Here is a 17,108-nt window from a genome sequence, read left to right on the forward strand (position 1 = left end):
GGAGGCAGGTTGGAGTAATTTTACTGTTTTATGATGTAACAAACCCTAATGCCACTCTGGGCAGTAGCACTGTATCCTGATGACTATAGTGATGTATACAGATACCTGTTGGAAAGGCCCCTCCAAAAAACATGTTGAATAGATCCTCTGGAGTAATATCTGCTTCACAGCCTCTATGGAAGTTGAATCTACCGTTGCTAGGATGATTGCATGTTTGCTCTTCACTGCCTGTAAGGTCATACTGCTTTCGTTTTTCTGGATTACTCAGCACAGCATACGCATTTCCGATTTCTGAAACAAGGAATAAAAGACAACTCCCATAAATGAAAGGTAAGAGCTATTCCAGCAAGAAAATTGCAATTTCAAAGTCAAGAATAAGCAGCAAACGATGTCCTTTGTTGTATGTTACAAATCAACTATAGTAGAACACAGTCCAGAAACATCTCTACTTTTCTTAGCATAGCTTCCATAAAGTTTCCCACCAATGCTATTCAAAGGCCTTTTATCCTGTTGAACAAGGCAGAAGGCAGGAGAGCTTTGTTCCTTGTTCTAGGGGAACACCTACACCTGTGGAAATGTTCTGTCTCACTGCAATTACAAAAAAAGCATCAAGCCTTACAATGAAAGCTTTGAAGTGGGGTAATTGCAAAGTTCAGTTTGCTCTAACAGCCTAGCTTAAAACGTCACAGACTCAGAAGGTTTTCTTTGGTTTCATTTAATAAGCGGTGACTTCTTCAAATGCATCGATTTTATTGTCTACAAGAATGTGAATGTATTTTTTTATATGCTTCTTAAGAAATTTTATGGATTACATTAATAACAAAAAGTTTTGCATGATGTAACATGAAGAGTACAACACGTGTGTGTTCCCCAGGTTGTCGATACGACCTCAATGTTTGGAGTGCCTGGCCTGGATGTTTGTCCCCCTTCGCGCTACATTATCACAAATGAACAACTTCAATTTTGACAGTGGAAAGGGAAAAACTGAGTTAGGTGTGCATGGAAAGAATCAGTGTAAAAAGACCACAAGCTCTGCTGACTTTAGAAGCTTTGACCTGAGCTACTGTGCATAGTCATACAGCTCTTGCAGACTGATGGAAAATTTCTGTTGGCACTCGATGAACAATCTTTACTCAGTCGTATCTTCGTGAAACCCTTTCTGCTTTCCTTTCTTCTCTCTCTTCCAGGCCTCTCCAACAAAAGGCACAGGGATTATGCTTTTCAGTGTTGAAAAGCTATCAGTCATCAAAAGTTCGTGAAAGGTGCAACACTATAACCTCAACAGAGGCAAATAAGACTATAGCTTTGCATAATTAATGTTTTCAACATTATCCAATCTAAAGAAAAGTTAATGAGTCTTAGGTATGTGCCTTTTAAGATGCCCTTAGAAATAATCATTAGTAAGTCCTTGAAGTGGAGGAGAAAACCCAAAGACTTGAAGCCTGGTAATTTGCAGTGAGAGCATGACATACACTACTGACACCAAAAATATTGCTACAAGGTTCCTCTATTACTCAGCACAAAGATAAAAATGGTAGTAAAAATTTAGATTTTCCCAACAATTAAGAATTTAGGAAGACATATATCAGGTAACTGCACATAAAGTGAAGATGCCATACTGTCACGGTATGGTCAGCAATCTTTTCTGACTATTTGTTATTTGGTTTTGATTATTTGATGCTAATTCACAACAGATTTGATTCAAATATGATTCTCTAAGTAAAGGACATAAAAATGAAAAAAACTGCTCAAAAGTGTCAAAAGAAAGATTTTTGATTAAGTTGGTAAAAGAGATTCCAAGAGATTAAAAGTGATTACATTTGCACAAACTTTTTATTATAAAATGTAACCTCAGGGAGACTGCTTAATACAACAGAAGAGCAGTACTAGGTAGCTCAAGTCTAAGTAAGTACCTTGCCTAACACCAAACTCAATTTTGTTTTCTAATGTGACCTTTCCTTAAAATAAAGCATTATTATGAAATAATAGGTATTATTATGAAACTCCTTTTCTCAGCTGAATGTTAGAAACTCAGACACCTTTAAAGGCAAATTAAATCATAAATTTTCTCAGCCATACAAAAGGATTACAATTTCAGTGCAAGAAAAATGCTAGATTTCATTAAATAAGTTTTAGTCAACAAGATTTCCCTACAAAATTTTCTGTTCATTTACTCATCTACTTAAGAACCAGAAAGTGAAATTAAGCAAAAAAAATCAAACTTGTACAAAGTGCTAGTGTTAAAGAAAAGATTAAATAATAAGAAACTGATTTCTAACATTTTAAGGATTATTTAAAATGCTATTAACAAGGAAGAATTATTTTATTCATAAGGCTGGAGACAATTTTATAAGAAAAATATCCTTTTTGTATAAAGCCATCACATAGCTGTATTAAAATAATCATTAGCAATCAACTTTCCTGCTATGTTTTATCTACTTTTCATCTGGAATTGTTAATATATTATTATAATTACCCCTTAAAGTCTGTCTCAGAAGTCTTGCTCAGGACTTTTTTTTCCCCCCTCCCCCAATTTAAGAGTTCTGACTGATTTTTTTCAAATGTCTGCATATAAAACTCACACAGGAAAAAAATAAAAAAGATGTACCACAGATTCTTTAATTATGCATGATAATTTCTTACAGATTCACATTTTTCTTCATCTGCGTCTGAGATGAAGGTGTAGTTTTCTCTAAAAAGCTTTTCCTCAACAAGAACTAAAGGGGCCTTACAAGAAAGCTGGAGAGGGACTTCTCAGGTTGCCCAGAGAAGTTGTGGATGTTCCCTCCCTGGGGCTGTGGGCAACCTGGTTTAGTGGAGGGTGTCCCTGCCCATGGCAGGGGGGTTGGAACTAGATGATATTTAAGGTCCCTTCCAACCCAAACCATTCTATGATTCTACGATGATATGAACAATTTTCCCTGTGCAGGGCTAAGCTTGACAGCCTTAGATAAGGTCAAGTCAGATTGTAAATTTTACCTAAGAAATTGTCAAAGGCAACTATTAATAAGGCCATGTGTGAACCCAAGTGTTTTTGTGTGGAAAAAGTAGTAAAACTACACACATACAAGGAACTCTAAGGAAAAGGTAACTTAGCATGGCATATGATTGAGTAAAAACTGCATTTTGTTATCAAGTATTACTTTGTTTTTTCAAGCTCAAGTATAGTAAAGATTCAAGATAGTAAGATTCAATTGACTACATTAAGTCAACAACAGTAAAAAAGTGCAATTTGGTTTCACAGATCAAGTATTTGCTCCCTGTACCTGAACATTACAGTCAGTCCTCTGAAACCGAATGCAACTGCAAATGTCCACATTCTAGGTATATGTTAAGATAATAAAGGTTATTTTCTTGGATAAAAATGTCAGTTTAATATTAGCTACAAAAGACCACATTGACAATTTTATAAAAAGACAAGTGACCCATGCAGATTAATTTCTTTTAATCTGACAAAGTTTAATTATAAAAGAAATTTTAAGTAAAAATGGTATTTCACTTTTAAAAGCCTCTGTTGCTCCAGGTGCATCGTTTTTGTCTGGGTGGAATTTCAAAGCAAGTTTTCTATAAGCCTTCTTCAGGTCTTCTTCACCTGCATCCTTTGACACGCCAAGGACTTCATAATAATTTTTACATTTCTTTATACTGCAAAAGAAAATCAAGTAAAATGTTGTCAACAAAAAGATGTAAAAGTAGTATGTTAGAACACAGCTGCGAATGAGGTAATACATTGCACTGATGTAATACATTACATCTCTCATTTTCGGTATAAAATATAAAACCAAAATCCACTCTAGAAACAAAGAATGCCATTTTTCATAATAAACTCACTATTGAGCACAATAAACTACTGTACTCAAAATTACTTCTACATACATTTATTTTACTACTTCTGCTGTAGAACTACTACAGTTGTAAGAAAAGGTTTCAATTTGCAATTACTGTAGCATTTCCTTATCCCCAATTATATGAATATTGCTGCTAATAATGCATAAAATGAAGAATCCAAATTTACTTCGCAGAGCTAGCTGGCAGGAAAGCCGGTTTTGACTGTCAACAACGAATGCACTTTGGTGTGCATGATATAAACCAAAACAAACAGTATCTCCCTTTTTCCAAACACAAGTCAAGTCATAATACATCCAAGCATTCACTTTTCAGGAAAATAAGGCGCATGAGAATACCTCTGCTGCTGGGAATGTACCTGGATCTTAACAAACTTTCTGTTAAGTACTTCAACAAATTGAAAGAAACAATAACAGCTCCAGCAATTAGATTCAGCTCATCTCATGCATTCAATGTAGCATTTTTTTAAAACTCTGAAAACTTTGAAATATTCTTCCTGTAGGCAGTCTCACCCAGAGACCTACAAAAAGCTAAATCTGGAAATGATGTAATGATTTGGTATGCTTTACAATACTCAGAAGAGAGAAAGAGCAGTAACAGGGAACAGAGAGAACATTAATTTTATGTGGGTAGGAAGAACTGACCAAACCAGTAAATATACTTTCAAATCACACCAAGTTACTTGGGTAAGAATTCAGAAACTTAAAAAAATAAGACCAAATCACAAACTTGCATTGCAGAAATGAGACACATTGACTTTTGGTGCATACCAAAAGAAAAGGGCTGGTCTGAGCAAGAAACAGAAATCACATCCATAAATATTGTAAAAGCTTTGCGTGAGTCTCTTCACAAGGCTGTAACTGCCCACATTCTCTTAAATGCACAGATTTCTAGGTAAATATGGGTTTAGTGTTACAAAGACTATACAGAGGGCAGCCAAGTGGGGGAAAAAAAAAGGGATAAGCAAGCCTTTGGCGTTTTCATGAAAGAATGGATACCCTGTAATTAAGGGAATGCTAGTATCAGAAGTACGACCACACCATCGTGTGTGGTCCTTCATAGTTCACAGATTGATCAAATCAAGTTTCATTTGAAGGATCCCTTTTCCTGTGTTCAAATAACATGAGCTTTTATGGAAGTCTCGGTGTAATGCTCACAAGAGCACTGGATTGAATGTATGCAGGCAGCTGCCAACACGAACATCCTGTGAAATAAATATTGCTCATTATATTGAAGTAACATTTAATAAGCTCCAGTTAGGAATCTGATAAAGCTAACTAAAAAGAACACAGTGAATCCATAATCCAGAAAGAATGGAAAGAAAACACATTAAATTATACTCTGAATGCTGGAAACTTTTGTTTGTTAATTTGTACAATAAGAAAAAATTTTGGTATATGCAGATCCCTTCATCTTTAACCTCAAGACCTGGATTACTTGTGAACTGTATCAAGAACAGATAGCTTTACTTAAAAGTGTAACAGTATCAAATTAAGCTTTTATTTCAAGAACTTGCTATCTCAGCATCCAATCTAAGTTCTTCTCTTTAATAATTCAGTATATGAATTATCTGTTTGTGGACCAGACTCTTCAAAACTTTGGTTGATATAAAATTAGGTAGTGAGTCATCAATGTTTAGCAAAGTTGTTATTTTATTAGCATTAAAACTGTAGTGTTAAATGTTTGTTCATGTGTTTTTAAGCACCATGCATCCTCAACAACTTTTTCCCCCAACAGCATATGGTCATTTCTCATGGAAGTAACAAACATGAAAAAAAAGAAATCAAACATGAAAGTTTACTTCTTTGCAGACCTGACGTGCATTTATTTCACAACTCTAGAACACAGAGAGGAGAAAAATGGAAAAAAAAAAAAAAAAAAAAAGAACAACCAAGAAATGCCAACCTGTTCTTCTAACCCTCAAAAACTCATCCCAGAGTTTTTTCCCATTTACAAGCAGTGAAAGTCCCACAGTGTGCAACCCTCACGGGAAAAGCAGGAATGGTGGGTATCAATCAGAGGATGTTCAGGTCAGCGCATGACCCACCCGCTTCCAACACTATGATCAGCTTAGAACCACTGCATCAAACCGGAGGTACTTCCTGATGGGAAAGTGTGGGGAGAAACCTGCCTTGTGGGTCATACAGTGCTTGCCCTCCAAAGGGATGAATGCAGTCACTCTCCACGCAACAGCTATCCTGAACCTGGGCCACAAATGAGCTATTGGTACTTATCAAGAAACAAGTGTTCAGCCAAGGTATAACACATTCTTACATTCTCTTAGCAAGTCTTTGCTACTGCTTTGTTAAACAAAAAAAAAAAACCCTACAAATACACAAGTATCTCTATTCAAATATTTCTGATTTTATATGAAGCTATGATTTAATATTTCAGGCACATCTTGTATCAAATCACCCTCATACCCTGACCTGCTATACTCCAGCCTAAACGGCCAGTCTCAAAGAAGCCTTTGTGAATTTATGACAGTCACCCTTGACTTTTATTCTCCCTTGCGTGTTCTTGTCAGGATGGGCACGCTCACAGCAACACTGCCTGCAACAGACCTGAAACCAATCCTCCAGATAATTTACATTGCCCTCCTTTCTACTGCACAGGATCAGCCCTGAGATACATAATCCCTCTTCACTGTTTAGCCCATTGTCATCTTCAGATCTCAACCAAGTTAGTGCTGGTTATCACAAACCTCAGCAGCAAATGTAAGCTGCAAGTACTCTGCCGGATAGCATGTGACTTCATGGTGTATCATGTGGAATTTGCATATACATATGGTAATTTTGCAGAGTTTAGCAGGACTTTGGATTAGGCAGATCAAGCTTTAAAGCTAAAATACATTAAATGATTGTACAAATGCACAGGAGCCAAAAACTGCACCTAAGCTTGGAAATCTCAGCAATGACCTTGTGCTATGAAGCCCTTGCTACACTCTGCCATTAGACAACAGTTTTATACAATTGCTTTGCCACTTCAAGACAAAAACCATCTGGACTGTAAGTAGCTAGCATCTAGTTAATGCAAAGTTTCCTACAGGGAGGGAGTTAGTGACTTCTGCCAGGAGGTCCCTTACTGAGCACAATTCAGGGCAGTCATTACAGGGTAACGGTTCAATTCTTCCCCCCTCAGCAAAGTCCATGCGAGTTTTGCACCAAAACTTGTACCGCAACAGCTTTGTACTGCGGATGATGGGACAAGCGAAGATGATTAGAAGGTGCTTTCCAATTAAGCAAAATTATCAGTGCTTGCGGGGCACTCCTGAAAGGCAAAACTTTAATGCATCACAAACTCAACCTGATAAGTCAGTTTATAGCAGGACAAACTGTACGGGATCACCAGGGCAACCCACCAGATCCTTAGGCATACACGTGCTCTGCAGTCATCCAGCTTCTCAAACACTGTTGGAGCACACACCACATCCCTCCTCCACCTTAAAGAGATGGGGATCATGGGCTTTGCACACAGATTCTCCAAGACTTAAGTCCTCTTCCTCCAAACTACCACTGTCCTGAGAAAAAAAAAATTCTGTCCAGCTGCTGGGAGCCATGGCCAACTTGACCCTTGTTCCTCAGCAGAAGCAGGTATTTTTGGACATATTCCTCACCCCTTGTCTCTAGTAAACTGATGTCTGACAGTCCTCACTCTGCCAGAATCCCTTGCCTGGTGTGTTGAACTGTCCTGTGGAGATTTGTCATGGGAGGGTGGATGGATGGAAGGAACCATCCCCTTCCCACTTGTCTTCTATTGCAGGCCACACAACATCGGCCAACAGAGGCTGGGAAAAACTAAGAATAAAACCAGTGGAGGTTTTGGAAAAGACCGATCACTGATGTTACTTACGGCTTTTAACTGCATCTGAAACCCCTGTCCTGCAGCACTCTCAGCATGAACAACTACCTTTCTGAAAGCTGCGTTTCAAATTGTTCTTTGGTTGGTTTTGCTGCACTTAAGGCACTGTAGTCCCTAGTGCTAATCTTGCATATGTAAACTCCACACAGATGGAGTTTCTTTTCAAAATTGCAATTTACATATCACTTGCTTATCACTTGCCCTTTTTGTAATGAACTGGGGTTTTTTGTTGTTTATTTCTGATTTATTTGAAGTTTGGTGCTTTCAGTGTTAATTTGTTTGGGGGTTTGGGTTTTGTGAATTGCTTTTCTTGTGTTTTTAATTTCTTGTTGGATTACTTTTGTATCTGAATTATTACCAAATTATTTCTGTTGTTTAGCTAATTTCTGTGCTTGCTGAATTGTTAGTCCCTTGCCAACACCCTGGCACTGTCCTTCTGTTTAACAGATTTGCTAGCTGTTTTAGGAGTGCACATTGCTGCATGTTCCTGAAATGATATCTGACTTTGAGAAGTCCCTTCTCTAAAACAGCATGAGGGCAAGCAATGGCCTACAGTCATCCACAATCTGTTGACAGAGGTAGCTCGTCATGACTTGCAAAGCTCCCCTGTCCCAGCTTGCAGTTGACAAGCCACCTGCAGTAGAACTGGTCAGTCAGCTTCAAACTGCAGCAACAGCCAATTCCGCCTGACGCTGGGCTTCTCTCCATGCTCTGGCAGCATTTCAGGTCCTGAAATGTCTGCTCTCACCTGCAGAAATTCTGGGTTCTCCACTGGTTCTCCTGTGACTACAAAATGATATGATCCTAGTGCTGTGCTTCTTGTTTCACTTTTCAGATCTACAATTCAGATTAGGTCAGCATCAACAGCTTTTATCAGGGTAACAAAACCTATCAGAGATGCTTGCATTTCTGTATCAAATAACTGCGGTGATCCATAATCATGAAGTTTTGAGTACAACTAGGTATTTCAAAGGGCCTTCCAAAGCCTCCATCTACATGCACAGGGATGGCCCAAAAGACAAATACTTCAACTGCAATCTCCAAAAGTTTGTGATGGGAGCCACAATTATTTCTCCCAATGGCAATCTGAACTAAGCACCACAGTGAGCAGCAATGTGAATGTTAGCGACAAAGAACACTGACTTCTGATCCCAGACTTGAGCAGAAAAACACAGTAAAGTTCAGACCATATTTCTACACAGGTCAAGTTTCCAATGATGCCGGAGGGCCTGATGCAAATGGCATCTGGCAGCTGAATTGGGAATGTGCCAGTCACAGTTCACATGCCATAAGTGTGGTCTGCAAAGAGTGCTCTAGATTGGGAAGAGGTCACAGTGTTGTTGAGGAACTCAAGCTAGTACCAACATACTCCTATTTTCTGAAATGAATGCATTAGAAGTTTCAGATCTCTGTTTGACTCAGATTCAACACCACATTAGGGTGCTTGTCTTAGTACCTTGCTCTTGAATATACCTCGTCAGTTTGTTTCTCCTGTGTGTATTACATGAATTATTCAAGGCTGTGTTTACATCAGCATACTTTTCTCCAGATTTTGTTTAAGCCTTTATTTTAGCTATAAAAAGTGTAGATTAAAGGCAGGAGCTTTCTGATGAAGTCCACCATATCTTCTGTGCCACTTTTCCATGACAGGCTCTATGACTGTGATTTCCACCTTGACTTTCTCAACCACTCAACTGGATATTTCAACAACTCACAGTAGTTCTAGCAGTCTAATTAAAGGCATGCCCTGATTTCTTTGCTTTGTTTTTTTTTTCTCTCCATTTTAGCACATGTTGATTGCTCTTATTATTCCACTTTCAGTTAATTGTCTTCTTGACCCCATGTTAAAAAAGTAATGATATATCTCTTTTTGCTGAATTCATAGAAGTCTCAGCAGAAGGCCTGGAAAAAGTCAGTCACAGAACTTACATTCCTTCCAGTTTGAGCCATGAAACGTGTAGATGCAATTTTTTTTGTTTATTCCATGAATTCAAATCAAGTTGCTGATTATTCTTGACCACTACTGGATGACATTTAATCCTGCTTTGCAAGGTTCCTACAGAACTAAGGCCTCTATTGGCTTGGTTTGGTTCTAGCTCAAAGATCCAAATACGAAATTTCATTCCTGTGCTCTCTTCCGAGGGGCAGGCACTGGCAGGGCAGGCAAAGCAGTACTCCACCACAGTTTTCACAAGACAGCAATCCGACATTAGCATACTACTAATCATGGCAGTTATCTTCCACATGTCAAAAAGGTAATATGGAATATATGCTATGGCTTATTTACTAAAAAAAGAGACATCAGACACCATATGAATTTTAAGATCATTTAAAGGGAGTATGTATAGAGCGTACGACCTATCTGTATCTCTGAAACTGATTTTTGAAGTCATGTAATAGACAACAGATAATACACACTACACAGCATAAAAAGAAATGGGAAAGATTAATACACAGCAGGCAAGTGATCTTTTTTAAAATTTCATTCTAGTACATGAAACCTTTCCAAAAGATCTGCACACTCTGAGTAGGCAAATACGATGAACAGAATTCTTTTGAAAGTAATTAAGAACTCTTTGATAACCGTAATCCTGATCAGCACTTCTTCAATTGTTTTAAGCAAACTAGAAGAAAAAAAGTTTAAATTTTCTCACACAAATGTTTCATTTCTTTATCTCAGCAAAAAATGCCAAAACCCACCAGTCCAAAAGCAAATTCTCCCTTTTTTGTTGTGCACACAATTCTCATGCACTTTTCTTAAGCTGACATTACTCAGACAGCTTTCAATTGCCTAGGGACTTCTAGGGCACTTGCTCTAAAAAGACATAAGTTTACTGGGGGTCCTAACATATTTCTGCTAATCTCCTGTCAATATCTCTGATATGCAGGTCACCTAAAGTGTTAAGACAACTTGATCCAGCTCTCAGTGACAAGATAAACATCATTCAGAATAAGAGTCTTGTACTACAGATGGTATTTTCAAAGCATTTCATTTCAAAAGTAACAAAGTGCTTTTGGATATCTCAAGCTTCAAACTGTCACACTGAAATACTCATCACCATTCCCACAAAGAACAGAGCATCACCCAGCACTTACGCAATTAGTGGAAAGATATTGCATCTTATGCTTCTCTCTGTCGAGCAACTTGTTTGCAAGCTCATGTAACGCTCTACAGAAGTGTTATGGTAGCTTGCTGGCAATCAGTGTCCCCTGTGTATGTGGGAAAAATAAAAACAGCGCAGAGGTGCTTGTTTGTACTCATACCTACCCACATTACTAGAGTAACCCTGATGAAAATTAATGCAGTTAAATTAGTTACACTGCTCCAAGTGTGTCTTCACTATGCTTCTTAAATCTATTGTCACAAGGAAATTCAAGGTAGCTGGACAACTCCAGGAACACTCATCAGTGATCCAAGTCAGAGAGCTCAGAGTCAAGTCCCCTGCCCGAGTTTATAAAAAAAGGGTTGGAAATGGCAGGTGTAGTTAAATCAGGAATGCTTTCTCTCAGTCTATATTCAATTACTAATACACAACCAGAAACTCCTGGGGGAAGAATACTTGAGGATAATGACCACCTTTCAAATCATAAGCATACAAAACAACTTAGTTTAACAGAGTCAAATTCATGTTGAGATTCAGAACTTGTTAAAAATTGAAGATTTTGCTACCTTGCTATGTAGAAATTTCTTTCCTTATAGGAAAAAAACCCCTAAAAATCAGGCATGAAGCACTATTTAAAACCACCTCTTTTCATGCAGCATTTCTTTAACCAAAGGTCCAAAAACCATTCCACTGTGGTATGGCAGAAGCATATGGTGGTGACAAGCTCTACTCTCTGAAGAATACCCTCCCCAGAGGGGTGCGTTTCATTTAATTGGAAAAGTCTGAGGCCTGGCTGAAGCAATAACATATGCAGCCTGTCATGTTTCCAACTAGAAAGCTCATTCTCACTGTGGTTTAAACATGAACTTTCCCTCAGCTATCATCATTGAATGTGTTATATTTTACCATTATGTTTTAGCCCACTGTTTGTATTTAATCCTGTTGTCCTTGGCAAGGCGCACACGTTTTTTAATTCTTAACCACAAATTTTCTAAGTGGTGTGTTGATGTCACTGACAACGTGACAAACTTTTCAAAACTTCCAACAAGAACTGGGGACTTGCCCTGTTAATTATTGCACATCTAAACCAAAATTCAGTCTCTCTCCAAAGGTTTATAAACTGCTATACTAAAAGGTTTATAAACTGCTATAGTAAAGGATGCATCACTTAAGCTAAGGTCAAGATACTGTTTTAACAGCTGATTTTCTAAGTGATATGCAAAATACAAATAAACGTGGGTTGTTCTGCAAGCTATTACAACTGCTTATTTGCAAAGATCTGGGTACTTTTTTAAAACCCAAATTTTATATTCACAAAGCAGATTGTTGAAATAGGTACTAAGAAGCAATGTTACATCAAGATTATACTCAATGTACAACTTCTGTGAATACCCCTAACTAGTTCTCATCTCAACAAACTGGATTAATTTTATCTGCTATCTAGTGAATACCTTCAAGGAAGCAATACCAAATATCACGAAAACATACCATGGAGAAAAGTTAGCTCCATCATTTTACTCAAGAAAAAGTAGGCAACATTACCTTCTGGTAAAACAAACAAACAAAAAAAGAACTTGCAGGGAGCCTGATGTCAAAGCAGACTGCAGCTCAGAATGGTACGTCACGGGTGAGTGAATACTGGCAGTAATACAGCCTTCCTTATAACCTATTCTCAGAAAGCTGCTACATCTCTTACTTTGATCTAAGCCTCGTTTTACAGAGAACTTCTTTCTAGATATTTTGTCTCACACGTGTGTGCGTGCATACGCATTTCACGTTCATTTTAACAGCTAATATTTCAAGGTGGCCAAAAATGTACACACTTATTCAGGTTTTACTTTAGATGTATCATGAAGGGCAATAACATACATTAAGCAGAGACGGTGGTAAATGAAAAGCTCTACTAAATAGCAACACCAAGATGATAACCATGCCAGAGATGCTGCTGCCTACCTTCCTGAATGCAGAGCTGCTGTATCAACAGAGAAAAGCTGCTTTTTCCTCACCGTTAGCACAGCTGAACAGATTATTGAACTTCAGGAAAAGATCCCGAGATAATATCAACAGCAGCATACAAAAAAATTCACACACAAATTTCTGTTTTGCACAACAGTTCATCCAATCTATACAAACTAGGAGACAAGGACCTCTTGATTTCCCTTCTTTGAACTCCCTTGAAAATATTTGGGCTAGGCTTATCTGAAAATATAGGTGGGTTTTGAGGTGTGCAATTTTAGAGTGGCTGTATCCATATTTCTTTAGCAGAAATCAGGACACGTACCAAACAATATTTTTCTCACTCTGTCCTGGTTTCAGCTGGGATAAAGTTAATTTTCCTTCTAGTAGCTGGCACAGTACTGCGCTTTGGATTTAGTATGAGAATAATGTTGATAACACACTGATGTTTTTAGTTGTTGCTAGGTAGTTGTGGTCCCTACACTAAGTCAAGGGCTTTTCAGCTTCCCACGCCCTGCCAGGTGCAGAAGAAGCTGGGAGAGCACAGCCAGGGCAGCTGGCCCAGGCTGGCCAAAGGGATATTCCCTGCCATGGAACGTCACGCTCCGGATACGACTGGGGAAGCTGGCTGGGAGGCAGGATCCCTGCTCAGAAACAGACTGGGCATCATGTTGTTTTTTTCTGTGAGTGGTGAGCAATTGCATTTGTGCATCACTTGTTTTATATATATACAATAATTATTGTTCTCTTCCTTTGTTATCCTATTAAACTGTCTTTATCTCAACCCACCATTTCTTTTTCTATTCTCCTCCCCATCCTGCTGGAGCAGGGGAGGGCGGGGGGTGAGTGAGTGGCCATGTGGTGCTTACTTACCAGCTGGGGTTAAACCAAAACGCACTCCTATAGCCAAAAAGTGTGTAATGATAACACGACTTAAGAATTACTGGCCTCAGAAGGACGTTTTTATTGATCTTTGTTTCTTTTTGCACACCCTCGTTTCCTGATGTCGCCCCATCTTAATACTATCATGCTGCACCAAGTCCAGAGTTTATAACGCAACTTAAGACTGTGTACTTCAGTGCTTCTCAGACACCTGTACTTCCAGAACAAAATAGTTTTAACACTGGTCTAAGTCCATCCCGTACAGCAAGATTAGCTTAAAAATAAACTTTAGGAGTGAGCATGTAACGTAAACTTAGATATCAGGAGTATAAATATATTTAAGGATATAAACACTGTCCTGCAAGTTGTACTATAGAATTTTCATCACTTCTTCCATTTAACATGAGATCTACTTAATAACTATTCTGAGTATTTTCTTTTTAAACCGTCAAGGTTACTTTATATAAAGATAAGCATCGTCTTTCTCGCCGAAAGAGACAGCATCTCATACTGTGTTTAAACATGGCAAAACTCTCCTCCTCCTTTTAGTCACAGTTCAGTACAAGTAACCCCTCCTAGCTAACCTTGAATGTTCTGTTGCTTCTTTGGATGCTAGAGCTGAAAGCATAAGTACACGATACACAGAATGAAAAGCAGTGATGTATTTAAGCAAGGCCATACCTGCATACTCCTTCCATTTGGTCTTTGGTGTAGCCTTTTCCACTTTCACCTGCAGCAGATGCATTGCTCTCCTTCGTGCTATTGGGCTTACTTTGATCATTGCTACTGGCTGGTTTTCGGCAGTAAGCGCCTCCCCCAGCAGTACTTCCATTCTTCATAATAGCTTCCAACAAAACTATAAAACAACAGTATATCATAGTATCATTATAGGCATTAGCGATTAAGTCGGGGCTCTCAAGTATCTTAAACGGGAGCACCACATTGTAAAAGACTAGCTGCTACATCCTCCTTCCTTATTGATCACCACTTTGTACCACAAACATTTCTGAAGCCAGTCTAGCAACTCCTTTTTGTGGCAAAACTCTGAGAAAGTGTTTCAAAATTAGTGGCTGGACTCCCCTCCACCATTGCCATGGTAATTTAATACTGGAGAGAATTTGTCCAGGTCCTTCATTTCTATATGATTTTTAGAGGCACTGAACCCATTCTTTGGGGTGAAAACATCAGAATACCTGAATAAGTAACTGTAAATAGAAAAGAGGAACTAACCTAACACTCTAAAGAACCTACAAATTATTCCATACAGATACCAAGTCTATTCCTAGTAGATTTCAGTAGCTACAGTACATAGCCATTTGTAACCTCAGCCATTAGTGGCCAGAAACGGATGCTCTATACCCCTTCCACGCAACACCAGCTGAAATTCAAACTACTGTTAAATCCCACAGATAAGTCAGGACCAGCCAACTACACCCAACTCTTGAGATCTGGATCTTGAAAACCAGCATGCTTTTGCTAGATTTTGAAATCCTCTTTCCCTCCATGTTCCAACAGATCTCAAATTTAGCAGTTTTAATAAATCATCAGACGCTAAGTTTTCTTTTTCTTTCTGGATATAAGCCTGTATTTTGGGGGCATCTGTCTTACCAGTAAATCAGAAACAGTATTATTCTAACTTAAGGGACTGCACACAAAGCATAATGTGGATCAAAGATTATTAAAGTCTATCTTTCCTGAAAAGAGATCCCTTCAGAACAAGATGGCAAACTACGTAGGCCAAATTTGTTTCATAAACAACCGAGAGCTACTATCTGCCAAAAAAATGCCTTAATAAAAATTCCCAAAGAAAACTGTCCCACTCACTGTGAAAGCATGTTATAGCTTTACTGTTAAAAAACATTTTCTTCTAGAACCTAGCGAGAAGAAGCTGAAGGCTTTTCCCCTAAATCTAATTGTAAAATTTCTCCTCTGACTAGCATGGCATCTCTTAGAGCAGCAGAAAACTAGGATCCTGCACATCATAGCTTGTATCTCAGAGAAGCACAGGAAAGAAAAGAAAGCAGAGCTTTGTTTAAAAGGAGAACAACCACTTCACTATGATGTGCTGCTTAAAACTCTCCAGTATTTGCTTTTATTTATTAATTCACTTATTACCCACTGGCCACAGCAGCCTGAAGTACTGCAGATGAATAGCTACACTCGGCCTGAACAAGAAAGTCAGCTGACTTCAGTGCTGGTCCTGTGCTCGTGCCTGCCTCAGCAAGATTCATCAGTTGATCAGATCAGGCTTTTTACTGCAGAAATAAAGAAAAGGCTAACATTCAGATGCTGAGTTGTATACCGAGGGGATGGTTTCACTACAAATGAAATTAAGTTCTTGAAAACAGGAAAGCTATGGTTGCATTATGAAGCACATATCCAAATATTCATCATAGTTGATTCTAATATCATCATTTAAAGTTCTGAGGTAAATGAAGTAATAACTCCAACAAGGTAACTGTGTCTGCAGGCTAAGAACTAATCAAGAACAGAGATTTGAACAGACGGTGCCCGCAGAATGAAGCATTTCAGTTCAAATGTGCTCCACACAAGTGATAACAGAAAATAAAATTATTCTTTTTCTATTCTGTGACTTTAGATATTTAATAATGGTATCATGTGGGATCCTATCAAACATATGACCCTGACTTACACTCCAGAAATAATACTTACTCGACAGTTTTGCAAATCCTGCCTTTATATTGGGACTGCTCTAGAAATTCCTCATCCCTGCACTAATGCTTGTGCAAAATTGGTAGTAGCAATAACGGTAGAAATGCAGGTTTAGACTACAGTTTGTATTTTTAAACACCCAGTGTCTCTTTCACAGCAAGCTTTGCTGGTAAGTCTTTTCATGAGTTGGTTTGGCTGCACTGTATTTTCAACATTAGTACTTCCTAATCATCATCGCAGACCTCCCATCCCTGTAATGGAGCTGCACTGCTGAGAAGACAGTGCAGGACACTTGCAAAAAAAAAAAAAACAACAAACCAAAACCCAAAATACTTCAAATCTGTAAGCGTTAACTTCTTAAGATAACAGGACACAGCATATACAAGCATGCTATTATTCTACACTGAAAAAGAAAACCATACAAAGGGTCTGGGGCCATTGTTTTCTTCAAATAAAAGACACAGTTCAGATATTCAGAAACAATTTTGACTCTTCCATCAACAACTGTTGGTAAAACCGGCTGTTAGAACTGTAGTACCAACAGTGCATTAAAGAAAACTTTCACTGATCACCTAGCTATTTTAAAATAGGACATACAAGGAACCAAAGACTTATTCTGTGAGCAGGTAAGACAACTAATCTTATCTTCACATGTGTCTGAAGGCTCTCTTGTGTGTACTGTTACCTGCTGCTGAATGAAAGATCCTTGCACTGCATTTGATTCCATTATGCATCGAACATGACCTCCACTTTCACTAATGAAAGAACTGTTAAATTCAGACTTCA

The 17,108-nt window shown here is 38.3% G+C and overlaps 1 protein-coding gene across 4 annotated transcripts in view; it reads right to left on the reverse strand.

Moving 5' to 3' along the window:
- The window catches only part of DNAJB14 (DnaJ heat shock protein family (Hsp40) member B14), a 28,354-nt gene that overhangs the window by 7,358 nt on the left and 3,888 nt on the right, over window positions 1-17,108 (reverse strand). For 3 of the 4 annotated variants that reach the window (XM_054824017.1, XM_054824018.1, XM_054824019.1), the window contains 3 exons: window positions 14,331-14,505; window positions 3,500-3,645; window positions 106-291 (listed from right to left, as the gene is read on the reverse strand). In XM_054824017.1, coding sequence (XP_054679992.1) covers window positions 106-291; window positions 3,500-3,645; window positions 14,331-14,505 — 507 coding nt within the window. Of the gene's footprint in view, window positions 1-105; window positions 292-3,499; window positions 3,646-14,330; window positions 14,506-15,764; window positions 15,905-17,108 lie in introns of all 4 variants that reach the window. The other variant, XM_054824020.1, reaches the window with a different exon arrangement.

Source organism: Grus americana, chromosome 4 (genome assembly GCF_028858705.1).
Source record: "Grus americana isolate bGruAme1 chromosome 4, bGruAme1.mat, whole genome shotgun sequence".
In the NCBI taxonomy this organism is placed as follows: Eukaryota; Metazoa; Chordata; class Aves; order Gruiformes; family Gruidae; genus Grus; species Grus americana.